The following is a 26804-nucleotide window of genomic DNA, read 5'->3' as shown; positions in this document are numbered from 1 at the left end:
CGCCTCCCCATGGCGGCCGTTGTGCACTGGGAGCGCCTGCCACTGGGGAGAGCTGTTTCTGCACCGCTTGGTTGGAGGACAGGCAGGGAGAGGCTCAGAGAGCCCCCTGGCTGCTTCTCTTCCCTCCTGGGCATTGCGTGCAACTAGTGGGCTCCTCCTCCCGTCAGGAGCAGCCTGGCGCTCCCTCCCTAGCAGAGGCAACAGGACAGTCCCCAAGAAAGGCTAAGTTCGGAGCAGAGGGGGCGCGGGGACTTGAGAAGGGGATGGGGGGGGGACTCCCCGCCGCGGCTGCCTCCCAACTATGCAGGCGGCTCCCCAGTGGCACCGGCGGCTGCAGGCAGGCGGCAGAGGCAGCAGCCGCGTGAGTGAGCGGTGAGCGCGAGCGCCGGTCCATTCCCAAGGATGCTGGGGGGCGATGCCTGGCGGCAGGGAGGACGAGATTTGTCAGAAAGCGCTGCAGCTGCTGGCCGAGCTCTGCTCCAGCGGGGCGGTGGAGAACGAGAACTGCCTGGATTTCATCTACTACTTGCGGGACAGAGCCCAGCCCCGGCTCACGGACTCAGGTAAACGCCGGAGGGCGGGGAGGTGCCCGGAGGAAAAAAATACTCCCTTCCCACCCTTCTCGCTCACCTGGCCGCTCACTTACCTGGGCAGGGGAGAAACAGGATAAACCCCACGCCCCGAGGCGCTTTCCCCGGTGTCTTGAGTCCTGGAGAGACAGATCCAATAGCCCTCCCCTATCCCATCCCACCCCAGCCCAGCCACGGGGAAATACAGAATCAATACTCCCCATCCCACCCCAGCTATAGGGAAACACAATCAATACCCCCCTATCCCACCCCAGCCACGGAGAAACACCGAATCAACACCCTCCATCCCACCCCAGCCATGGGGAAACACCGAATCAATACCCCTCTGCCCACCCCAGCCACAGGGAAATACAGAATCAATACCCTCCATCGCACCCCAGCTATAGGGAAACACAATCAATACCCCCCATCCCACCCCAGCCACGGAGAAACACCGAATCAATACCCCTCATCCCACCCCAGCCACAGGGAAATACAGAATCAATACCCTCCATCGCACCCCAGCTATAGGGAAACACAATCAATCCCCCCTATCCCACCCCAGCCATGGGGAAATACAGAATCAATACCTCCCACCCCACCCCAACCATGAAGAAACATGGAATCAGTTCTCCCCATCCCACCCCAGCCATGGAGAAACATCAAATCAATACCCCCCCCCCCCAATCCCAGAGGAGATGCAGCATCAATAACCTCACCCCACCCCTACACTGAACAAGGGAGCTGAAGAATGTGTCCCCCTATCCCCACTCCCCAAGTGTACACACACCCCTCTGATTTAACTTCAGAAGGGAAACATCCCCTTAGGATAAAAGCAATAGTACCAATTGTTCAGGACAGGAGTGGACTCAATCACAAGATCTATTCTTTAGTTTCAAGCAATGACCGGACCTGAAGTGTTCTTCTATAGTGATCTAGAAGGCAGCTGAAGGGTGAAACCTGATGGGGTTTTAAGTGTTCCTAAATCATTAAGATTTTCTCTCAGACTAGTTGAAGAAATCAACAACTGATGTCTTCAATATCCAGCCATTCTTTCAAGTGGTTACACTATTTATATTATTAGATTTCTCCCCTTTAAACTGGATTCATTTAGGTCTAAAGAGTTTATGTACATCAGTTTAAGCAAATCTTATTTTCTAAAGTATTCCCAGTGAAATATAATTGTGACTGCTGGTCTGAAAACAGGAATCACAGATACACTACTTTAAATGATCTAATTTTGATTGCTCAGAGTTTTCATTTGTTTTAAAGTTTAAGAAGTTGTTTGCTTCCTGATACCAGTTTGAACTAAGAAGTAGCTTTAGTGAGTTCCTTCAAACCAGGATCTCAGTGTTCAGTGAAGGGTCCTTGAGGGGTTGGTCAAGTGATAAAGATTAACTCTCTTTTTCTTGAATTGATGTGTTCCTTGCAATGTCTAGATTTGATTTTAAAGTTATTAGGCCTTTATATTAGTGTTTTATTTAAACACAAAAAAATCTTCCATCTCACAGGACAATTGTTTTCTATATTGAGGGGCTTGGTAGTTTGTTTCTTCCTTTCAGTGAAACAAGGCAGAATAATCAGCCTTTAAAATTGACAGGATGTAAACCGAGAGATTTATTTTTTATTATGGCATGAGCATATCTGCCTTAGTTTCTTCTGATTTAAATACTTCCCTTTAAACTTCTTAATTAGGAAGCTGAACTCCTGCTGCTGTTCAGAAAAATATTAAACATTTGATGTTATCTTGCTCAAAGTTCCCAGCTTCCTCCCACCCACAGTGGAGAAAACATTTTGTAGAGCTTAAGCAAGTTTAAAAGTTTCTCATACTATATTTCAATTTCTGTATTGCATCAATTCAAGGTTTCACAGGTATGAAGGAAAATTAAAATGCAAAACCATTTATGTAAAGAGTTAAAATAACTGAGAACTGGACAGTATTTGCAGTACTCTAAATTGCACTGACAGTTCAACTACTCATCACTGCACAGTAATAATCATTATTTAATATTCTCTTAAGGTAGTTAGTTCACTTAGCATATCTTATTCCAATTTCAGTGTATTCTTCAATGTCTATTGCTTTTAAACAAAGATTTTGCAGTAACTTGATCAATATGAGGCACCTTCCATAATGTAATTTACTGACAAATGCTTGAGTAGACTAAGAAAGCTCGAGCAATCCAGTGAGGAGAATAACATTGGTTGGGGAAAAAAATCTTCCATTACAATAAATGAAACAGAATTTTCATATGTTTTATGTATGTTGTTTGTATGAAGATATATTTTCAGCTGTGATAACTTCATTCACTTAAAACAAATCTAATTTTAAATGGTTGCAGCCATTTGTAACAACAACTTTAACATTTACTAAAAAATAGGTAGAATAATTCACCAAATAATAAAGATTATACACATTAATTTAATAATTTAGAGACTTACTTGGTTCAAATTAATAATACTTTGTGTATTACAGACGCTTGTCCGTTGAAAAGCATTCAAGAAGTGATTGTGTCTATTTCTAGTTTCTCTAGTTTGTATACACTCAGGTATCAATCACATTCTTGTATCAAAGTAATCATTCCCAAGAGGACATCTGCCTAAGTTATTTATCACTTAGAATTGTGAGTTACTTGAACCATAAGTAAAGAGATAGCCTAAATTACTTTGAATAACAAGGGCTTCTGACTTTTCATGAAAGTATCACACAGAAATGATGTCTAGCATTTTGTCTGGGAGTATTTTAAAACCATACAGTGCTCAATAAAGTTATATACATTTAGCATACATAGTTGCAAGAATATGGGAGTCTTAGTCTTCTTATATTACTTTCCTTAATGAAAAAAATGTTTCTGTATTTCTTATTTCAGCTCATTATTTCTTAAACCTTTACTATAGATGGACTTTTAGTATTTGCTGCAAACCTGCTCTATTACATGAAGTAACTACTCTATTAGGAAGCTATTAATTGCATTTAACTCAGATATATATTATTCAAATATGAATTGTCAGGAAAATGAAATGCCCATAAAGTATGGTTTCCCAGTCCTGGGGTCAAATGCCCATGATTGGTAAGAAGACAGTACATTCAACTCCCAAAAGAGGGAGGCAGTACCCCTTCAATAGCAAACAGGACAAATCCAATTTGATTTACTAATATAAGTAGTAACATTGAATTAATGGTGGAATGGAATTAATGAACTATGATGAGCGACTCATCAGTTTTCAAGGGCTGGAAGGATGTTGGCTACAACATAGGGCCACAGAGCAAAACTGTGGCTGGGCACAGACTCTTCTGGGCAAAAATAAGCATGAAGTCATCCTAACTGTGTCATAATGTTTTTCCTATGTAAGCAAGTTTTATGTCAGCCACCACAAACTAGATTCCTCTCAGGTAGCAGGAAATCCTCTAAAGCCAGACAAAGGAAAACTATTTAAAAATGCATAAACACTTGTTAGTAAATAGGGCTGACAAGAGTGTGGCTATGAAGGAAAAATATATGTGCTGGGTGGGGAGGGAGAGCAGGCTCACGGTTAGTAGTTTTACAGTCTTCATTATGGCAGTTCTTGTACAAAAAATATGTGAATACAGTTTAAAAAGGATCACCAACTCTCCATGCTCTGATGCATTTTCCCAGTAAATTAGATGCTCACCTAAACTCTTCAGCCTGGTGAAAATGATGATGTCCAGTAACTTTACCTGTTACATAATTTGCCCTGTATGGAAGGAAGGATGGTCTATTGGTTAGGGTACGAGCTTGGGACTCAAGAGATCCAGGTTCACTTCACCACAGACTTCATGTGTATAATAACTTGGGCAAGTCACTTAGGACCACCTTTTCAAAGTACTTAGGCACCTAAATATGCACCTAAAGAGGCACCTAGTGGGATTTGCTCAATGAGAGTTAGGTGCCAAGGCACTTTTGAAAAATGCACCTATCTGCATCATTAGACATCTAAATAGCATTAAAAAGATGGCCCTTAGCCTGAGCCATGGTCCAGCCAGAGGCATCGCGACCCTTCCTCAGGCCCAGGTTCTGAGGGAGGCCACAGCACCTTGGCCTAGAGAGATAAGCTCATGGCTTACTAGTCTTTGGCCCAGGCCCCCGGCGGGGTGGGCTTCTATGGCAGTCTGTAGCCCCCTGACCGTCACGTAGGGCAGGGCTGGTAACGAGTCCATGACCCCCACCTTCCAACAGGCGGGGCGGGCCAGCAGTCTATTGCCCCTGGCCCTCAGGCAGGGCGGGGCAGGCGAAGCAGTCTATAACCCCCGGACTTCCCACAGGCGGGGCTAGCAAGTAGTCTGGTGCCCCTGGCCCTCAGACCGGGCAGGGAAAACAGCCGTTTACAGCACCCCGCCCTCAAGCCGGGCAGGGCTGGTGCAGTAGTCGGTGGCCTCTGGCCCTCAAGCGGGTGGGGCAGGTAAGCAATTTACAGCCCCCTGGCCCTCAAGCCAGGTGAGGCTGGTGAAGTAGTCAGTAGCCCCCAGCCTTCCAAAAGGTGGGGCGGGCCAGCTCAGTTGTCTGTAGCCCCTGGCCTTCCAATAGCCGGGGTGAGCAAAGCAGTCTACAGCCCCCGGCCCTTAAGCCGGGCAGGGCTGGTGAAGGAGTCAATAGCCCCCAGCCCTCAAGCGAGCGGGGCAGGCAAAATAGACTAAAGCCCCCAGCCTTATTGGCAGGTGGAGCTGGTAAAGCTCGGCCGCCTCTGGGTGCTCAGAGGAAGCCGGGCTCTCCCGGGTGGGTTAAGGATGGGGGAGGGGGATGCAGGCCCACCCGACTCCCCTGTGTCTCAGCCCAGGGCTCTCTCAGTGGCAAAGTAGTTTGCCACTGAGTCAACGGGCTCCAGCCGCAACACGCTGATGGGCTTTAGCCCCTGCCTCAGACACTTGCTAGTCGGCTGTCCACTTCCTCCCACCTAGTCCCTGGGTACCTGCATCCAGCTGTCTCCCTTTGGGTTGCTGGGGGAGGAGGTGAGTGGACGTCCTGCGAGTCCCTCGCCGTCGACCAGTGGCAGGTTCGGAAACTCCTCAAGGTCGTCAGCGGAGGGCAGCTCCTCCAGGTCCCAGGGTCCCAGGGGTTCCTCCGGTTCACGAGGCTCAGTCTGCTCCTGTGGGTCCCCTATGTCAGGCAGCTCCTCCAGGTCAGGGCCGGCCTCAGGGGGTTTCTCCCACCTAGCGGGCTCGGGTAGCTGCTCCCAGCTACTAGGGTCCGGCGGCCCTACCCAGTCACTAGGGTCCGGTGACCCTCTCCTTGTTCTGTCCAGCAGGGGCATCGCGACCCTTCCTTGGGCCCAGGCTCTGAGGAAGGCCACAGCGCCTTGCTACAGAGGCCCAGTACAATTTGAGTTGCCTGACCACCGTCCTACAGGCCTAGCATAGCTTCAGTTGCTTGCTTAGCTATTCTGACCCCTGTAGCATGACATCTTCCAGTTGTCAGAGATGAATAGGACTACTGAGTAACCTTGCAGATGTCTCAGTTTCTGCATACAACGGCACCTAACAAGACAAAATACACAACATGTATGCTTGCAGCTGCACATAGATAATAGTGATGGGAACAACACTTTGAATGTCTGGGGGTACACTTTTTCATTGTCAAGGAGCATATTTTTACACCATCCCTCCTATCACCAGATGTTGTTTTGAGGACCCAAATTACCATGGAATGTAGTCAACGGTGAAAAACCAATGTAGGTAATTAGCATATATGATAATGAGTAGAGAGGTAATTAGGTGAAAGCTGTTTATGGAAACGTATAAGAAGTCACTACTTAGACAAAGGGGTGTGTTCTATCAACACCTGACTCCACGGGAGGTGCTACTGGTCGGACCAGAGGCCACTGACTCCCTGGTGGGGCCCTGAAGAAAGCCATTCCTGTATACAGCCTTCTGAGTAACTGCTTAACTCTCCAGGCTTAGTGAATATGATATATTATAGTTAATTGTAGGGTTTGTATTTAACTAGTATATCTATAGAAAACCTTGCACATTAAACCTTATTGATCTGCAAATCGGGCGTACCGTGTCTCACTGGTATTCACACTGATCACTAAGCGTCCAATATCGACAGTAACAGTACTTCCCTAGCACAGAAGGGTGTTGTGAGGATAAATGCATTAAAGACTATGAGGTCTCAGATACTGTGGTTCTGGGGGCCACCTCAGTACCTTAGATAGATAGCTATGAATGTGAAAATCATCTTAAGTGGAGTTATGGGACCTTTGAGACAGTCACCTGGAAAGCAAGTTTAATTAAAGCCAACACAAATTTTCCAGTTGAAGAGTGGGTGTTGGGTTGCTGTAGAGGAATTAGGGCAATAGAAAATATGTGCTGATTCTTTGTTTGTGGACTTTTCCTCTATTAGACCCCTCTTCCAGTCCTTCCTCACTTCCTAAGTTATATATCTGATGCCGGTCATGTGTTTGCACCGTGTGAGAGCAGCTGCATATTTTTGTAACACAGGTGTGTGACTCTGGATTGCCAGAGAGGCAGGTGTTTTGTAAGATCAGTCAAAAGTGTACTATGATTTTGGTTTAGGACAGTTAACAGTTTACCACCGAAGGTACATGATAGTGGTTTTCGTCTGTCCACTATAGTCAATGCTGGTTTTCTCAGAGTTGCAAATTTAGGGGCACCTTACTGTGGTTTGCACTGATGTTACAAATAGGACAATATGTGTATTTTTGGATGACAAAGTCCCATACATCAGATGGCAATTTTTAAAGTTTTTCGCCACTACTTTTTCTTGTGTTTGCATATCTTTTCACACATCTTCTTGCTGGAGTCCTACACACAAGAGAAATCCCCAGGGACCAGTCATTTGGCGTGATTGATCTGCCATTGTTCTTTTGTAGATGTGCCTGTCCTTGCACATTTCTGCAGGGTCTTTTGTTGTGGCATGTCTCACCCATCTCAGATTACCCCCACCTTTTCCACAGTTTCTGGTGTCCATGTACTCCTTACTGAGCATGTCCTGCAACCATAGAGTGCTTACTGCCTAGTTACTGGTTTGTTGATAATTGTTGAAATATGAGTATGAATTATTTATTCCCAAAGGACAGACTTAACAGGAAATTCTGTGCTAAAATGTTGGAAATTATGTCAAAAAAGACATTATGTGTCTACAGCACATTCTGGATTGGATTCTTCAGTCTTCCTTTGGATAAAAGAGTGAAAGGATCCAGCCCTAGAAACTTACAATAAAAATTTTTAAAAGGTCATCACAAGCTGTTGTGGACCTTTGGAGGAGGATGAGAAGAATGATCAAGAAATGCTTATGCAGATAAGGGAGTTATATAAAAGGGCTAGACCATTAATCATGGTGAATTTTCATTAATCTCACACTGAGCAGAATAATGACAGTAGAAATACTAAGTAAAGCTTCCTATTCTTGGTTGTCAGATCGGATTGCACATTTTCAGGATAGGCCAATAAGATCATAAGTTATTTTTAATTATGTCCTTTTAAAATGACCATAAAATAGAATAAACGGTGAACATTTTGGGTTTAGTGCCGGACATTAAGAACTCTATAGGTCATGAGCAAAAGCAATGAATTTTATACAGTAATGGAAAATCAGATTTTATTACTTAATCACATTAAAAACAGTTGATTGCAATCAAGAAACCAAGGAACATGGAAATGTGATGGATATTGAAGGAGTGATGTAAGAGGGTACAATTTACTTTTATGTCCGTGGAAGCTAAGGGTCCTTTTCATCAATACATCTCTTAACCAAAAGCATTTTTAACTCTGCTTGATTCCTCTACTCAGGACATAGGTGGCTTAACTGCATAACAAATTATCAACAGAAAAACAAATATCGAAAGTAGCAAAGATATCTGGACTGGTTGGCATTCAGCCAAATACCTGGGCACAGACGACAAACTTAGGGCTTGTCAAAATGAAATCTGTGGCAAGCCAGGATGTAAATCTACAGTGCACTAGCCTGTTGCACACTAACTGGCCGTGTGGTCCCTGCTACTGCCAATTAGTACCTGGCACGCTAGTGTGCTCTAGATACACACCCCAGCTTGCCACATGCTGTTTATCTAGACAAGCCCCTTGCTCAGAGAGAATATTTTCAGCACAGACTGTACATTTTACCCATAATATGATTACTAATGTATTGTGAACTCATCTTAAAACCACTCTCACCATGGGGACTTGCAATTTTCTGAATAAACTGTAACCCTTTATATGAAATCATTTTTTTATAAAATTGGTGAATTAGGTCTGGGATTTTCAAAGGAACCTAAAGAAGTTGCGGTTCAATGGGAGCTGGAGGATTCACCCTTTGGGCGCTCTCTGGAAATCTCACCTTAGATTTTTTCAAACATGTCAATCCTTTGTCCTTACTAAGTCTAAGTCCTCAGCAAATTTGACATTAACTAAAAACTTTTCTGTTGTTGTTTTTGTTTGTTTGTTTGTTTTGTGGGAGGGTTAAATCAGAATTAAAAAAAATAGCTTAATTTCTTAAGAGGGACATGTCTAACTTTTCATGCTTGGCTAACTCTAAAGTGACTCAACTGATTTTGTGCAAACGTTCAAAAAACAAAACATATCGGTGAAAAAGATTAGTTTAAGCAATTTCAGCTGAAGACGTAAAATCATTTACACAGTCATGAAGAAGTGAAAATATGTGGAATAACCCTTTCAAGGTACAGTACATTTATAGTTTCTGTGCTTTTACTCATTCTGAGCCAGATACACCATTGCCCTGCATATTTTGTAATTATTGACCCCCGTATAAAATAAGTATAAAATGCTACAATTCTGATTTGATAGTGTTTTCCACACATTTTCTATCAGTGTAAATCACTTCAAATAATGTAAGGCAACAGTAAACCAGGCCCTCAGACATTACGGCAAATGAACAAGGAAGTCTGCAGCTCAGAGTTCTTTGAATTTCAGGAACCAGAATATTGTTTCAAACTTTGTTAAAATACAATGTTAGTTTACGTATTTTAAATGGGAGCTGGGCACTGGTTTCCTCTTTTTGAAAAGTCAGGAGCAAGTTTTGTGGATTTAAAGAAACATTTGCTGCTCACCTTTAATCTGAGATGGTGTATAGTTTTAATTAGCTTTGGTGCACATTTACTGTAAATGGCTAGGCACTTAGAGTTTTTCCATTGACACTAACGGGGTTAAGTACTGAGCTTACGGGAGAGAAAATGCTGCTTTAAACAGATAACTGAAAAATTATGTGTTTTGAGAAAGAGGAAACAAAGGAACATGTATCTGCGAAAAGAAGAAGGATTACAAATGTGCTTACCAACAAAGATTTGGGGACTTTAGTTGCTACCTTACAAAACCAGTGGTAGAATGTGAATCAAAATAAAGAAGATGGTGACAATTATTGTACAAGTCACTATTATATTTTCTAACAAAGGTTATACTTTAATATAACAACTGTACAATCAGAGTTGCATTTCCCAGCGTACAGGGTCTGTATTTTTTATGAGTATTCTGTGTATGTACAGATGCTTCAGCTATTACTTACAATTCACTTCTATGGAAAACGAGATCGAGAGAAAGATGCTTGTTATTATTAGGTATTGGATGTATTACATTGGGATTCAGAGGGCCTGAGCAGATTAGAGCCTAGTTCTGATAGGTGTTGTACAAACATATATGGCAAGATCCTCAGCCTTCCTAAAGTCATTTTGCACTGCTGGGGTTGCATAAAATAACCTTAAAACTGCCCTAAAAGGATCAGCTGAACATTCCTCTAAAGTTGGGGAATCCTGAGCTGGCATAAAGCTAGTGTGACTGACTTTACTTCAGCCTTTCCAGCATTTCCACCTTCATCTCCTTCCATCAGTTCCCATGGCTGCTCTGAGGTAGTCAGTTTGGCCCCTTGCTGGCTACAGCACAGAGGAAGGAGTAAAGGTGGCTCCTAGCCACTTTCCCCTTTTTCTTCCTCACACCTGTTCTGAGTAAGAGCTCGAAACTGTTGAGAACTGTGCCCACATTGTTGATTTAGGGGCTTGCAGAATTAACCCGAACTAAATTCTTCACGCTCAGAAAACAGCATAATTGCAGAGAATAAACTGTTAAAAGTTGGACCGACCAAGTGAACGCAGGGAAGAATATTTAATGTAGCAAATGAAAAGCAGAAATTCTTACAAAGGATTGCAGGTGATTTTCTTAAAGTAGAAGGAGAGAGCACAAGGAACGGGAATGTAAATTCATTCATTAAATTCATCCTTGCTGTGTTCCCAGTACTTCCCAGGAGTCACACCAGACTTGCATAGTTTACAATAGGGTCCTTAAATGCACATAATGGTATGCTGTACAGTTTAGGGTGCTGCTAACTACATTTGCAGTTTGCATTTTTTCAGATTTTTTTTTAAATACTCTGTGAGAGAAGACAAATGTATCCAGTCTTCCAGAGTATTACTTTAGGCTCCTATTGGTATAAGATGCTAAGCATTCTGATTTGTTAGCAGTGACCTGATAAAATCCCAGCATAAATCTTGAGAGAGAATCACTTTATCAGAGCTTTCCATTCCTAGTCCAGTCAGTTCCCCTCCATATGCCCTCCCATTTTTTATGACTGCATCTGATCCTTGTTTGTGTTTATATGGGAGATACTTCAGCTAGACTTGTTAAAATTGTTACAAAAACCTAAATAAATTCATTTGCAAAATTAGAGTTGCTTCATGACATAAACAACCAAGGCAAAAATGCACATTGTGTCAAAATGAACCCCAGGTCTTCACATACCTAGTCACAACTGGACACATTTGCACTAGTTTTATTAAGACAGCTCATCTTCCCAGTTTTTCTCTGCATTTCATAGCATAATGTTGCTATAAGGACGTGATATGACACATACTTACACTTATTTCAGTATCACTCTCCCTGCTTCAGTTCCTCCAGCTGTAAAATCAGGATAACGCTTGCCTCTTTCATGCGGTATTGTAGTTATTAGTTAGGAGGATGTAGCAGAAAGCATGCACATGAAACAAATAACACACTTACTTTTCCTCTCACTTGCTTCTTTTATAACCTTTCTTTTGCTATTTTTGTTATTTATATTTTGCTACCCATTTTACTCATTCTTCCTCTATTTACTTTAAGTTCTTTAAGGTCTCCATGAACTCATGAGCTTTTAAAATTTACAAAGAAATTAATATAAAGCCAACGTTCCTGCCATGGTGTTTTCAGTATTCTCCCAAATATGGCTCCAGTTCAGCCAGATACTGAAGCACATGTCTGAAGTTAGGCAAGTGAGTAGTCTCATTGACATGGAACTACTCAGATGCTTAACATTAGGAGCTGCATATGGGCCTATATTGTGAACTACCATAGCACTGCAATATGCTGGAAAATGTGGTGGCAAGGGTTATTTCAAGCAAGCTGGAGGCATATGCCAATTGTTTCCATGATAAAGGATTTTCTCTGAGGGCATAGAACCTCATCTTATGGTGTCTTTGAAAGCAACCAAGCTCGATTCCTGGAAATACATCCAGAGCAAATAAATTGCAAATACTGTCATTAATAATGCATCTTAGGAGCCTACAGAAGCATCAGAGGAAAATGATATGAGGGGCCTATCTGTAGGTCATTTTACATTTTACATTTTAGTATTTCCTGGAGAGCATACATGCAGTTTTGTGAAGCATTCTTGGAAGTTAGAGTAGCCTATCATATACAAAATCAAATCAGAAATTATTTGTCCACTAACATCCAACAACTCAAGCAAGTTTCTTATAAGGTACTGTCACTGTCAAAGAAAATGATCAATTAGAATAATCAATAGAAAAAATACATATGATGGGGAAATTACCTAAAGAGAAACATAAGGAGTACCAACATTTTCTGGTGTCTGTGATTAATTACAGTCCAGTCCCTCTTCATCACTTCGAGGCTCTAACCTTAAATCTTTTTGCATTTTCTGTAGATTTCAAAAAAATGGGCCAAATTCTGCTCTCACCTTTATATACCTGTAACTCCCACTGAGCCCTTACCATCACATAAGTAGTGACAACATTTTCTTTCAATGGGATTTGCACATTCTTGTCCGATCACAGAATTTGCTTTATTACATTCCCTAAGAAATGTTAGTGAGTTTATTTTCTAGAGGCAGTCATTTACATTTACAAGCACAAGATCCCAATCACGTATGTAGCTGTGTTTGTTTCTAATGGATGTATGGGTTATTAATTCTGTGTAAAAACTTTTTGTGAACATGTGTTATGATAATGCTGTTGATAAGTAATGTTGACATTCTAAATTGTTACATTTTGTGCTAATTTGTGTGACGAATGTGCAAATAATGCACCAAATTTTTTTCCCCAAAATGGCTTCTTATTTCTTGAGCAGAATCAAAAGTGCGGGCAGATGGCTACATTTAGACATCTATGTTCTTGATTGCATTCACAAATCAGAACTAGAAGTATAATCCCAACTGCTTTCAGTTATAAAAACAAAGGCTGGGTTGAGGTCCCTTTTATAGATTTGACCTCCTATATGTAATTGTCCTATTTTTCTTTTTATTGGGCATTGCAAGATTATTGCATATGAATGGAAAAGTTTAAATTAAAATAGAGTTAAGTGCAGTTTTATATCCTGAATGTGCCACTGATCGGGCTGTGAGGAGGCCGTTAATGTAAAAATAATTTTAACGTACATGTTTTTCCCTGAGCACTGATTGGCTTGCTGACGATAACGCATAATTTTGAGACATTGTGGTTTGCCATGAGAGTCAATGAGTCCTAGGCATTAGATATGAAAAACTTTTAGCTAGTCTGTATTAAAAACCGTAAGTGATAAGGCTTTCACCACTTCCCTTGAGACGCTGTTCTACAGCCTAATTGTTCTCGTGGTCGGAGAGTCTTTTTTGTGACATTCGGCCTACATTTTTCCTTTTTAATTTTATCCCATTACTCCTAGTCCTAGCCTATGTATGTCAGGGGTGTTCTACCTTATGCCCATGGACATAAACAACCACTCTGGCACCGAGAGATCCCTGAGGGATCTTAGGGATGACCTAGTCCTGCTTCCTTTTTCCCAGCCAGGCCTCTGGCACCTGGGCTGGGAAGAGGGGTGACATAGGAGCTGTGCATGATCAGTTGTCTAAGCAGGGAAAATCCTCAGGGGGCTGATCTTTACAGTGGCTTTGAACCATTGTAGTAGGCCTGGATCCAGCCATCCTTATTTAATGTTGAATAGTAGCTTTGCCACAAGCCCCTGTCTAAGGAGCAGCACGTAGTTGTGCTGCCCCAGAAGCAGGCCGGGGTCTGAACTGCAGTTCAGAGTCTCAGCGTGGTCTCTGGGTCCCCCTCTAGGGAGAAATTAGCTGCACCAGCCTTTTGCTGGGTGAAGATCCATTGCTGCCATGGCCAGCTTCTTTGAAGGGGGCAGGTGGAGCCCAGGCTGCTGCACGCATTCCCCACTATCTCCACGCACTCCAGGAACGCTGCCCATCCTCCCTCTGCTCTGTGCTGATACCAGCAAAAGAGGTAGCCCAGGCAGGAGTTTAACGCTATACCTCACCCTAGTACTCAGGTGAGTAACCAGGGTCATGACTGTGCCCCTACTAAGCAATCAGAACCAACCCATAATTGCTTCTCTAATGCTAGTTTATATTTCTAGCTATCTCCTTATTTAGCACCTGAACATTATATTTTTGCAAGTTCTTTAATTTATATTTCATTTGTAAACACGCTTTTTTTTTTCTTCTTTTTTTTCCTTTAGAAGAATGATGAACATCGTTGTTGGTTTGCTACAGAGCTGTAGTCAAGAACTTTCTATAATGTTGGGGATTTTTGCTGTACTTTGGCATTAATTTAAGCTCTTTTATGGCTTTATTTAGACTGAACAGATAGAGGGAGATTATTTTAGTTTAAAGCTTTATTTCCTTTGATGCTACATTTGTGACAGTGCCTGCTTTCAAATTGATAAGAAAAATAAGTGAATTTACAAGCTCAAATTCTTCATTCACTGGATCGTCAGAAAATGCAAGATAGAAATGTTTTTATAAAGAATGTTGTTGGTCACAATTTACAAAATATTTGATCACTGAGTTTATTGCAAAATAAATATTTGTCTACATGCTCTTTAGTATTGACCATAATGAATATATTACAGTAAGTACAGGGGGGGGGTTGTTCTTTTCTAATAAATGAATGAAGTAGAGAAAACATTCTCCATAACAGCTGGTGCTTCGTACATCTGTGACATTGGGTTTTGTAATCACACCAAATCAGTGTGTTTTAGGTTGCTCAGTAGGTTTAGCAGCATACTGAATACTTGTTAAGCAAGAAGAATGAAGCTTAGTTTTCTTCTCTGACAAACAAGTCCACAGCTAGGATTTATAGGATCTGCTTGATAGGCTTAAAAGGGATCCAGGAAGGCAGTGGATGTAGCCAAAACTGACACATAAAGGTATGCCCTGAGACAATTTATAGCACCAGGGATGCATCAGACTATAAGTGGTAAAAAGGGCCAAGGGCATAAACTCTCGCAGAAAAATCTTTTGGATTATTGATGAAAATCCCACATGGTAGAAAAAAAATCCAGAGGCACTAATGATCCCAGTTTTTACACATGCGAAGAATGAATAAATAAAAGAAGTTTGAGACAGGATGCAGGATTGGTCTCTACAGTATATTTTCTAAAATTGTATCCAGTTTTGCTTTACAAGTTCTAAGCAATGAGGTTTTGAAGACTTCCCTGGGGAGACTGTTTCTTCAGCATAACAAATCTCAGTCAGGACGTTTTCCCAGATATTCAGTTTAAATGTTCTCTTTAATTCTATCTCATTGCCAGTGTGCCACCCTGGATAACTCCCTTTCCAGCCTTGGTGTAATGTGTTAGTGTGACTGCACTTTCCCTTGGCCATCTCTTAGCTAAGCGCTACATAAAAGTATTTCTCTCTTTTAATCTCTTTGTAAATCAATCCCCTTAGCTCCAGATAATTTTTGTAGCTGTTTGCTCAACTCCCTCCAGTTTGCCAATAATTTTCTGGTAATATGGTGCCCAGATGGAACCTTATAGAAAGGGGTTATTACCTCCCTGCTCTATTTCCTTTGTGAAGCACAAATTGGAATTGGCTATGTTTGCTGCTATAGCACATTGTATACTCAAGGCAAATAAGCTATCCCTCACCATCACCTAGCTGTTTTCCAGATTTGTATGTGGATCTCTGTTCCAGATTATTTTCCCCACATGCATTAGCTTGTGTTTGTCCAAGATACATCTCATTTTATTATTTTCCACCCATGGTTCTAATCTCTGTAGGTCTCTTTGTATTATTTTTTTATCCTCAGTGGTGTCTGCAGCTCCTCCAAATTTAGTATGATCTGAGAAGTTCTTTACTGTGTTGTTGAATCCCTCTTCCATCACTGAAGATGACAGATAAAACCTGACCTTATGTCACTCCCTCATTATACCTTCAGAGACCACTCCTCAGCAATATTCAATTCTGTTTTTCATTAGACTTTATGGTCAGTTTTCAATTAATAGGAGAGTGTGACTATCCAATTAATGGTTAAATTAAGGCTTCATAAAACAGCATATTAAATGCTCTATTGACATCTGTCATAGTTTAAGACTAATTAGAACTTGCTCTGAAATAATCCAGTAAGAATTCTCTTGCCATAGTGCCCAGAAAAAAAGGAAAATACATTGTTTCTGATAATGGTATAGATGAAGCCAAGAGGAGTCTTAGAATCTAATGTTTCCATGGATGAAAAGCCTTTCTACATGTCAAATAGAGAAAGTTCTTTTATTTTTCCTCCCAAATATAACAAGAGATATAACGAGATAAATAGCAAGTTATTGCAACTGTCTTTGGGTGTTTCCCACCATAAATAAAATATAATAGGTTTGACCATCCAGTATGTTTCAATCTCTCAGTACTGCTGGGGCAGCAAAAAGGAATCATAAAGCTTGTAGTTCTGGCTATCACAGAATATGTATGGTATAGCCCGCTACTTGATCTCTACTACACCCTTTATATGCCCTACTGTAGGGGGTGTAGCCACAGCACTATGGCCCAGAACTATGACCTGTGCCTGCTGATAGTGGGGGGACAGAGGGGGGCAGTCAGTTCCAGCACTGTTACTGAGCATGCTCAGTCCCTGTGAGCATGCTCAGTACAAGCCAAGCAGCAAATCGGGGGGGGGAGTGGCAGGGGCACATGACTCCTCATGGACCTTCCCCCACGCCACGTGTTGCCTCTGGTAGGCACCTAACTCCCACCACAATCAATCCTTAGCTGCTGAAAAGATCACTTGGGGCCAGGGGCAACCTAGTGCAAAACAGAGCAGACCTGAGGCTGCTCTAAATTATGGCAAGTTCTGAGCAGATATCTGACTGGGCCCAGAGATGGAGTGGTGTTAAAGGTGGCTCCCAGCCTTTTTAAACTACGGTATGTAAGTCTCCCTCTCTCTTCCACCATTTCAGTTTCTTTTTCTTCCATATCTAGCATTCTCTTTTTTTAAGTCTTTTCCTGCCAACTAACTGTTATTTTCACTCTTTGTCTGTAAATCTCTGCTTCCAGTCACTCCATCTCTGGAACTTTTCCCCTTTATTCATTCCCACTTCAACCTTTCTTTAGTCCCATACTCATTCATTGGTCCTCCTTTGCCTGCTCTTCCCCCTCTTCCCTCTCCTTGGGATCCTTCTCCCACACCAGTGCTATGATATTTATTATCTGTTAAGCTCTCCCAATGAGACTTGGGCTGAACTAGATATAAAATAAAGACAGTGCCTGCACCAAAGGAATTTCAGGGTCTAATCTCGTGGTGGGCTCTTCTCTTATCCCACACAGATCAAGCCATAAGGAGAGGCCACTCTTGCTGCTCCTCTTACCCCCAAATGAAAAATTGTCTTCCCTGGCCATCTCCTTTGTGCCAATGTCAAAGTGAGCTCCAGCTGTCCTGGGAAAGCAGCTCCATCCTTCCACCCCCACCCCAATTAACTTTTCAGATGAAGAGGCACTGCTTCATGCCCTGCTGAACAGCTGATTAGCCTTGGAGGTCAGAAGCCTCTGAAGCACTCTTCATGCTCTGACCCAGATGGTGAGAGCTATAGGGGGAATCAGTGTCTCCCCAAACCACTGACCAGTCCTGCCCTTTACCAGGTCCTTTCACCAAGCTAGATCTGGGACAGCATCTCTGGTTGTCTCTCCTCTTAATACAGTCTTGCTGAAAAACAGCCTCTATCTGTACTGATACATATATGATATCCCCTTTCTTCTCTCAGTAACCAAAACACATCAGAGAAGCTGTAAAATAAGTGCCTTAAAAAGTTATCTGAAAGCTATATGTAACTAATTAAATATGACCTACCAATTATTAAAGGAGCACAACATAAAATATGACTGCAAGAAAAATCAACCACATCAGGCAGCAAGCAATAAAAACAACTCTCTGGATTCCTGTGGACATTTCCCCACTTTGTAGCATATCCACGACTGTAACAGATGGGCTACCTTTCACCATTCTTACCGTTATATGGGAATCCCAGAACTATGTGATAGAGCTGCATTAAATACACCAGAATTTCAAGCACAGTAGAAAGCACATATAGAAAGCAATTTGGAATTCTAAATGCTATACATTCAAAATTACACTATAGGTGTGCTGGATATGTCCTGTGCATCAATTTTGCTCTCTGTTACATTGGTGCAACCCCACTGATTCAATGAGACTGACACAGAGGTAGATATGACACGAGACTGGGACTTGGGAAACCAGAATTCTTTACCTAGCTTTGCCTCTGACCTAGTGTTGACCTTGACAAGTCACTTCACTTCTCTGTGCTACTGTTTCCCTATTCATCCTTTGTCTGTACTGATTGTAAGCTCTTTGGGACAAGGACTGTCTCTCACTATCTGTTTTCAGAGTGCCTAGGATAATGGGGCCTTAATCTCAGTTGGAACCCATAGGCACTAATGTAATGCCTATAATAAAGAATAATAATTTGTCCCATGTGTCTACAGGGAAGAAAATGTGCTGGTATAACAAATTTTAGTTTTGCATATTTAGGAATGAGCAATAATTGAACAAAGATTTAGAACTTTGGGGGGATACAATTTGGAGGTTGGACTCAATTTTCAAATGTGGGAACCAAATAGGACATCAAATCCTACATTTGGGCACTGAAATCAACAGTTAAAACTAGGCACATAAAGAGATATTTATCTGCCTCTGTGTTAATCTGAATGTCTAGATGTGGGATTTGGTTGTGGAATTTAGATGCCCATGTATTTGCAATGTTTAAAGAACCAAATGGAATATTTTGTGAGAACCATTCTGCCTCACATTCTGGCCTGTTTTTGACTATACATTAATAGGAATTTGGATTTGCTTTCAGTCATTATCTAAATACCCAACAAATTTTGCAGATTGCCTCCTATTTTTGCGGGGTATAAGGATGTCAAACATCCATTGCATGGTTGCACATACACTTCCTATATGAACTAAGTTGAAGCAAAAACTGAAAGGACTATTTTCTTTGCAAAATTGTTCTAGTGGGAATAAAGAGACATGGTATGGAATCCTTTTATTTTAGCAAACAAACTATAGCTTGACTCATACCATTTGTGAACTAAATGGGCACACAGCAATTATTTTGGTCTTGATTTATTTGTTCTTTAAATTACATATTTGTCTCTACACTCTACCAAGAAACCTCAACATTCATGTAATGTTTGAATAAGCTGTTAAAATGCACCAAGCTTCCCCCATGTGAAATTCTCTTGGGAAAATTACAGAATGGCAGTGTAACTCACTTTCGACTGAGCAAGCTCCTTAATGCACCAGCTTCCTTTCATAAATCTCTGGAAATTTAGAACATGCAGCTCTTTCAAGAGTGTTTTGTTTAATCACGTTCAATGACATAATTGTTTTAGACTTTTTTTTTATCAAAGTGGATAAAATCTTATCCTTAAAATTTTCGGAATTGAGAAGAGATAGCAAGTAAGATATTTTCTGCTCTCTTAAATTGCATTTGTCTGATAATTCAAAGGAATATTTCCTCTACTTGTCCTTGTCTGAATTTATCCAGTTTTTGAGACAAATTCAACCATGGTGTAACTCTAGTTCAGTAGCATCGTGTCAGTTTACACAAGGGCCACTAAATCTGGTCTCTCAACTATTGTACCATTTTCTTTAACTCATGAGGGTCTTTTAGACTGGGATTTTCAAAAGTCCATAGGAGTTAAACACCCTCATCTCATTGACATTCAGTGGAAGTTGGCCACTTAATTCCCATAAGTGTCTCTGAAAATCCAAACCTTAAATTATATAACGCCATAGAAGAACAATAGTTGACTGTTTCTATTAGAGATGTGTTGAAATGACTTGCCCAAATACTGCAGTGATCCATGTGAATAGATTCAGGGTGTGTATTAAGCATCCTAAGTAGTTATCCTAAAATTGCTACATGAAAATAATCCTAAACTGAGTACATTTCATCATTAGTTTTCCGCACCACAACCTTACAGAGGAAAGTGAAAACCCAACTCACATGGACTTCAGTAGGATAGCACAAATGTAACAAAGCAGACTGGGGTCTGGAAAGTTTCTCTTTTCTAATTCTTCTAACCATTAATTTCAACGAGGCTGCATTGGTGTAACTGTGAACAGAATTTGGCATCCAGTTCTATACAAGAAAACCCTCACCTCTGTCAGGAACTGTCATGTCACACACTGTATCAATGGATCACCAGTATGATATGATATATATGTGGTTGTGTGCCCCCATCTGGCACGTTGATGCTTTAACTTGGGTTTCCTATTCAACCAACAACCAAGAAAGGGAAAGATTGGATATTGATAATCCAAAGAAAGAAAAAGTAGTTCACTCAGTATGATTACACTGAGTCATCATCTTTATCTTCCTTATCACCCTCATTTCTCTAGGTGTACCTTAAATAAAAAACAACAAGAATTTACAATTTTTTCCTTTACAATATCAGAGTGGCAGGCTTTCCTCATGCTCTGCCCTTTTAGCAGACGGTGGAATCCTACAGGGAACTTCAAGTTAATTTCTAATGACTCATTGAGACAGGCATGGTATGTTCAACTTCACCCTGAATATAAGAGAAGTGGGAGGAGAAAAGGAATGAGGATCTGAGGCAGATAGGTTCTGAGGTAAGGAACTATAGGAGCAACCGAGCCAGAGACAGTTTATGCAGGGATTCATGTAGTGTTATTTTGAAATTATCTTTTTGTTAATACCACTAGACCTCAGAAGGGCTGTTGACTGCAATGACTGCATAGCTCTTTCTTTTGGGATCTGGAAAAAGATTCCACCTATTTGCAGTTGAATTTTCCTCCCTGCAAAAAAACGATCATGTAGAGGCCAGGAAATGACAAATTTCAGCTCACTGTGGTTACATGGGATTATCCTGTTGGGGTTGCCCCGCTTCCCTCAGAACAAATAGGAGTCTTGGAATTCCTCAGAACCCAAAGAATCATCCAGATCTGTGGAGTAATCCTACATTTCAAGACTATGGAAAAGGGAGACATATTTGCAGAGGCCCACTGTTTCTGTGCTATTTCCTGGACACTTCTTTCTCTGTGGCATTATGGCTCTTGAGAGCAAAGGTTCTATGACCTCCTTGATGACTGCTGCCTCAATTCCTCATAAATGCTGATAAAGTCAACAGTTTCTTACACTGAATATTCTCCATAGCTTTGAGGGTGCATTGTGGAGAATGCTTATTCCTCAGCCACATGGGTGGAGCCCAGATCGTGTAGTGTGTCTGCAAGACATCCACAGGCTCAAGGGAAGCATGCTGTGTGTTTTATTTTCAAACAGTGAAGCTGAATGCAGGTTAAATTGAACAAATGGCATTTTATTAAACTCTGAGGACTGCTCTGCCCATGTGAATGAGTTCCTTCCCGCCTAACTCCCCGTATTATTTTCCTGGGGTCTTCTCAATAACAATCCCTTCAGGGAACATGGGCCTTCTAACTCCAATTCCATTGATTATGATACACCTTCCCAATTTTAAAAACTTCATAATATTCAAATTAAAAACAAATCATTGATGCCCAGATCCATGCCTCGTGCCCTTCAACCAGAGGTTGCTAGCACGTAGCCGAGTTGTAGTCTTGACTTTACCACAAACTCAGCTTGTTACATAGTCTGAGATAGTTTGGGCTCCTCAACAGGCGATCACTCTGGGAGTGACCTATCTCTGTCTCCCTGTCACCTGTATCTGAGTCTAGTAAATGATCTCTGTGTGGAGCCTCTTTCCTTCCTGTGTGGCTGGCCTCCAGATGATTCTTTGGCTCTCCATTCTGTAATGATCTCTGTATCTCGGTAGACTGTCTTTGGGTGTTGTGTCTGCTGGCTCGTACGTGAGTCCTATTCCTTTGGATCACTTGTTCCTCTTATGTAGTCATCACCTGTGATCTGGGTGTCCCTGCATCCTTCATGATTCCTTTAGTCTCTTTAATGGCTGGATCCTCACAGGAATGCCTGTCTCCAGGGATGGTAGGTCCTTGGCTGACCTATAGTTCTCTAGTGCCTATTTTTATCTGATTGTTGACCAGCTCCTCTTGATAGTGTCTCCATCCTTCTGGCTGCAACAGGTCTCCCCTCATTGAGCAAGGTTTTGGTCCTTTGTGCCATCAGTGCCTGAACTGGACTGTTTTGGCACCCTCTGATGGGGTATTGCTATGCCAAAAATGCTAACAAGGAGACTTAACCAGAAGAAACAGCCTTGCATAACACTCTCTTTGCTTGTTTCACAGCTGATTCCACTTTATCAATACTCTGTGGGAATGCTAGGAGGAGGAGTAGTGGTCAAACTCCTATTTGTATGCAAATTCCTTGAATTCATCTGAAGCAAACTGGGGTCCCTTGTCAGTGAACAGTAGTGTCTAGTATCCCATTATCTTGCAAAGTGGGCCTTTGGTTTGCCAGTCACTGACTTGCTTTTTGTATCAGGCAAGGCAAGGCATCAGCCTCCCCAAAATCAGTAGTCAAGTAAGGTAGATAAGTCCATTTCCCATGTTCTCCCGGGGTCAGGTAGGTAGCTCGTGGTAGCTCTTTCTGCAGGTGGTTATCACATGACCAGCAAGTGCCACACCTTTCTATGCTGGAGCGGAATTGTATATTAATTCCCTGCCAGTAAACACATTCTCGAACCCATCTCAGACAGCTGTCGATGTATTTTTTGAATGACATCCTTACGTCATGTGTCAGGAACATAAGCTCTCTGTCCTGGAAATAGGATTCCATCCTGCACACTCCGCTCATCTTTAATTTGAAAAAATGGTTCTGCCCAGCTGGTACTTGGTTTTTGTCGTCTGGCCATCCTGCCAGTATCTTTCTTAACTGCCTGTAGTTAGATGTCCTTTTCCGTACCCTCTTTGACTTCCATCAGCTTTGCTGTTGAAAACTGGAAGATAGTACAGCATGTTAATGAGTTCAATGTCCTGATTTTCTTCCTCAAACTCACTGATGCTGGGTATATGTGCCCTGCTCGGAATGTCAGTTAACACCAATAACCATCCTGAACAATATCTGTTCTCTATCTAGTAACACTGCACATCAACATGCACTGCAATATCTTCAGAGCACTAAGAAGGGGCTTTGCCATGATTGTCTTTAGGGGTTTTCTGTCTGATTGTACTACTGGGTGGCCATAGGTGTACTGATGGAATCAATCCACTCTAAATACCACAGCCAGGAGCTCTTGCTCCATTTTGGTATACCCCTGTTCAGTCTCTGATAGGGCTTTGCTGGCATAAGCAACCAGCTGCTCCTGCAAAAGGAGCTACACCCAATTTTCATTAGTTACTAGGAGATCACATTTTCCTACAGGCTGCATTGTATATTATTAGACTTTGCCTGCTCTTTGTAATATGTGTGTTCAAGTCCAATTCACCCTGAGGAATCACATTGCAGGAGGCCCTGCTATGCAGTTGAAATTGCACAGGGCATTTCTCTATTAATACTGTTGAATGCTTGGAGCTTGTTGCTTTCCTGTCCCAACAGTCTGAACCTGATATGCTCCTGGGCTCAAGGAGAGAATCACGACGTCATCACCGCTGTCTGATGTGCCCTTCCTCTCTTGTGCATGTCTGAATCTTTCTGAGACCTTCTGCTCTTCTACACATTGCTAAAATGGTTCAACTTACCACATTACTTGCCATGCTGTCTAGTGAGAGGCACTTCTCCTATGCCCATTCATGCTGTCTCTCACAATTAATGCATCTCATTATGGGTATGGAACCCTGATCTCTTTTGCTCTTGTCTCACTGTATGTACTTCTGGGGGTGTTGTGCTTCCTATGGCTTTCATCCTGTCTCTTGAGGCAGCACTCCCACAGGTGCTGCTCCCAAATGCCACAGACTATTCCTGTCCAAATTAGGGAGTCTGTCAAGTCCCCATAATTGCATGATGCAGCCAGTGAGCAACAGGCAATAACATAGGGGTCTATCCCCTCTCCTTTGGATTGGTCTCTAGTGAAAAACCTGTGTCATGCCATAATTTAATTCTGCTGTGGGGAATAATTGTTCCCCAGGGCTCCTGGGACTGCCATGAGGCTTGAGGAAAGGGTGAGCATCATAGTTGTGCAGATCTCTCTGTTTTGTTCCCCAATAAGGTAAAGTAACAGTTTTATTTTCCTGCTGTTGTCCTCCTCCTGCAAGGCCAGGCCTGTGCACAACATAAACTCCTCCTTCCACCGGATCCATCCCTCAGTGGATTTTTTTCTGCAAAATTCAGGGCTCAGGCTTCAGGCTATGTTCCATGGCTCATGCTGCCAGCTGCTGTGCTGCAGAGAGCTCACAGCTCAGGCGTTTCATTCAGAAAGCGTGATGCTGACTGCAGGTTACGTTGAACAAGAGGAACTTTATTCAGCCTTGTGAACTATTCTGTCCACATGGCTGAGTTGCTTCCAGCCTAACTCCACATGCTGCCTGTTTTCCTCATGTCCCCTCAATAAGAGAAAGAGTCCTTCAAGGGAACATGGGTCCTCTGATTCCAGTTCCACTCATCATGATAGAGAATGGAGTTGCTGATCCCTTCTATGCATTCCTCTTATCCCACCGGTGCCCATTTTGGGGCCCTTGTACTTCTGAAAGTGGAGGGAGTAATCAGGCCCTCATTCTCTGACCAAACACACTTTTTAGTGGTTACAGTTAGCTTCTCTTTAAAGAAGATGTGATATATGCTGTATTTATGATTTCACTCCATGGTTATGTTAGTTACCCTCTTTATCTTATCTGTGGCTTTCATGAGCATAATACATTTTAAAATGTGTTTTAGAAGAAATGAGGCACTCAACATTTGGCTGAAGTTTCCTAGAAAACAACCTGTAATTCTCTCATACTCAAAGTAAGCTAATACTGAGTCACCTGAATATCAAGCTCCATTTCATGTTCTCCTTCATGCCCCATTTTCTATATCCTAGTTCCATCTATTCCTTTTATTCTGATTAGCATTTCAATGTGAATTATTATTATTAATATTTTTTACCATTAATACTCAGAGGCCCAGTCATGACTGCACTAGGATCTGTGCATACACATATAAAGAAATGGTCCCTGTCCCAAAATGCAGACTGAAAATTGTATGGATGAAAATCTCAATAGTAAATCTTCTCTAATAGCTAAATATAGTAAGACAGTACATGCTGGAAATAAGTCACGAATCCACGTTAACATGTATCTTATTAATTACTACTAACTTTCCCCTTCACACAGGAATCAGAATGCTTTAACTGATTTTGGCACTGAAATTGCAGTCTATTAAAGGACTTGTCTTCTTTGTTTCAACCTAGCTCTTGCAATTAACATTAATTGTTATACTGTACCTATTCTAAAAGTACATAATATGTTAATATTCCTCTGCTGGGAATTCATAAAACTGTAGCGTAAACTGCTTGTAAAAATTATTCAGAATGAGCTGTCTTGCTTGTGAGAGGGTTTTTGTTTGTTTTTTGAGTTAGATGAATACTCAAAAACAAACAAATAAATAAATAATTTTTAAGAAAAGAGTGAAAACAAATGCAATGCCTTTAAAAGTACTACAAATTTCATTGGGACTTACACACAAAGACATGGTGCCAGGGGGAAAACTGGGGCTTACAAATATTAAGACAAATTCTGCCCTCACTGTTATCCAACGTTGGGAAGTGAGTGTTGCCCTTTGAACAAAAAGAATGGATAATTCCTAAACAAAAGAGCGGAGGCAAATGCATTCTCAGCATGATGCCTCTTTGTTTGGGGAGCCTCACTCCAAGTATGAGTTGGGAGCCCTTCACTCTACTTGGAATAGGCAGAAGACAAAAAGGTGATGTCACTCCCTTCATTTCAACAGTCACTGTGTCCAAAGTCCATGGGCAGAAGGGCCAAACACTTTTCATCTAGTATGAACAATAATAAGCTATTTAGCAGGAGAGCTGGCTGGAAAATGGTGAACGTTTGTATGATTTCTTTTAAACTCTCATCAAAAGTGATTTTTTAAACTAAGTTCTGACCCTTCCATAAACTGGCTCAAACAGGAAATATTTTTCATGAATTTCTTTTGAAATTTCACTGAAAATGTTAACAATCCCAGCCAGCTCTACTCGCCAGACGCCCTTTAGCCTGAGTTCAGCACAGCAGTTAGCCTTCAGCACATGCTTTAATCCTAATAACTTCAAGATGACTGCATGTGTGAAAGTGCTTTGCTGAACAGAAGTAGGCTTAAGAATATACTTAAGGCTAAGCATGTGCTTTAGAGCTTTGCTGAACTAGTGCCTCCCATATCTCCTGAGAAGGGAGCCAATAGCCCTTCATCTAGAATTGCCATAAGGAAGATTATTTTTAATGTATTATTGAAGCTTCCAAGGCCATAGAGCCCACCCACAAAAAGGATGTACACCTTAGAAGACAGAAACACCTTTGCCCTGAAGGAGTGAAACAAACTAAAGTAGCTTCAGAGTTCCCAGCAATAGAATAACTGCTTAAACACCAGTGAAATTCCCTGTCACAAAATGCTCCTTCCTAATGCAAATGATTAAAATGAAGAATACAATCTACTAGATGAATCAAAAGAGGCATGTGGCTGGGTTCCCAAAGAAGAAACATCATGAGCAATTCAACAGTAAACCTAGAAGGGAGTATATTTTCCCCAAATATCATAGCTTAAAAAGATGGAAGAAGCACTAACTTGCTCACATGAGCCATTTATGCTATTTGCTAAATGGCCATTTATGCTATTAGCCAAGGCTACTATGGGCTGGCTACAAACCTCAATAGAAGAGACTGCTCCTCACA

The 26804-nt window shown here is 41.6% G+C and overlaps 1 protein-coding gene across 1 annotated transcript in view; it reads left to right on the top strand.

The window, feature by feature from the left end:
• Positions 1–252: 252 nt before the first annotated feature.
• SYT9 (synaptotagmin 9) overlaps positions 253–26804 on the top strand; it is a 111338-nt gene continuing 84786 nt past the window's right edge. Inside the window, exon 1 of the mRNA XM_067532168.1 lies at positions 253–563. Within this exon, the coding sequence (XP_067388269.1) occupies positions 416–563 (148 nt within the window). The 5' untranslated portion in view covers positions 253–415. The remainder of the gene's footprint in view (positions 564–26804) is intronic.

This window comes from Emydura macquarii, unplaced genomic scaffold (genome assembly GCF_026122565.2).
Source record: "Emydura macquarii macquarii isolate MOO-44397 ecotype Brisbane River unplaced genomic scaffold, CSIRO-AGI_Emac_v2 contig_3240, whole genome shotgun sequence".
Taxonomy (NCBI): domain Eukaryota; kingdom Metazoa; phylum Chordata; order Testudines; family Chelidae; genus Emydura; species Emydura macquarii.
This window is presented reverse-complemented; position numbering and strand designations above follow the sequence as displayed.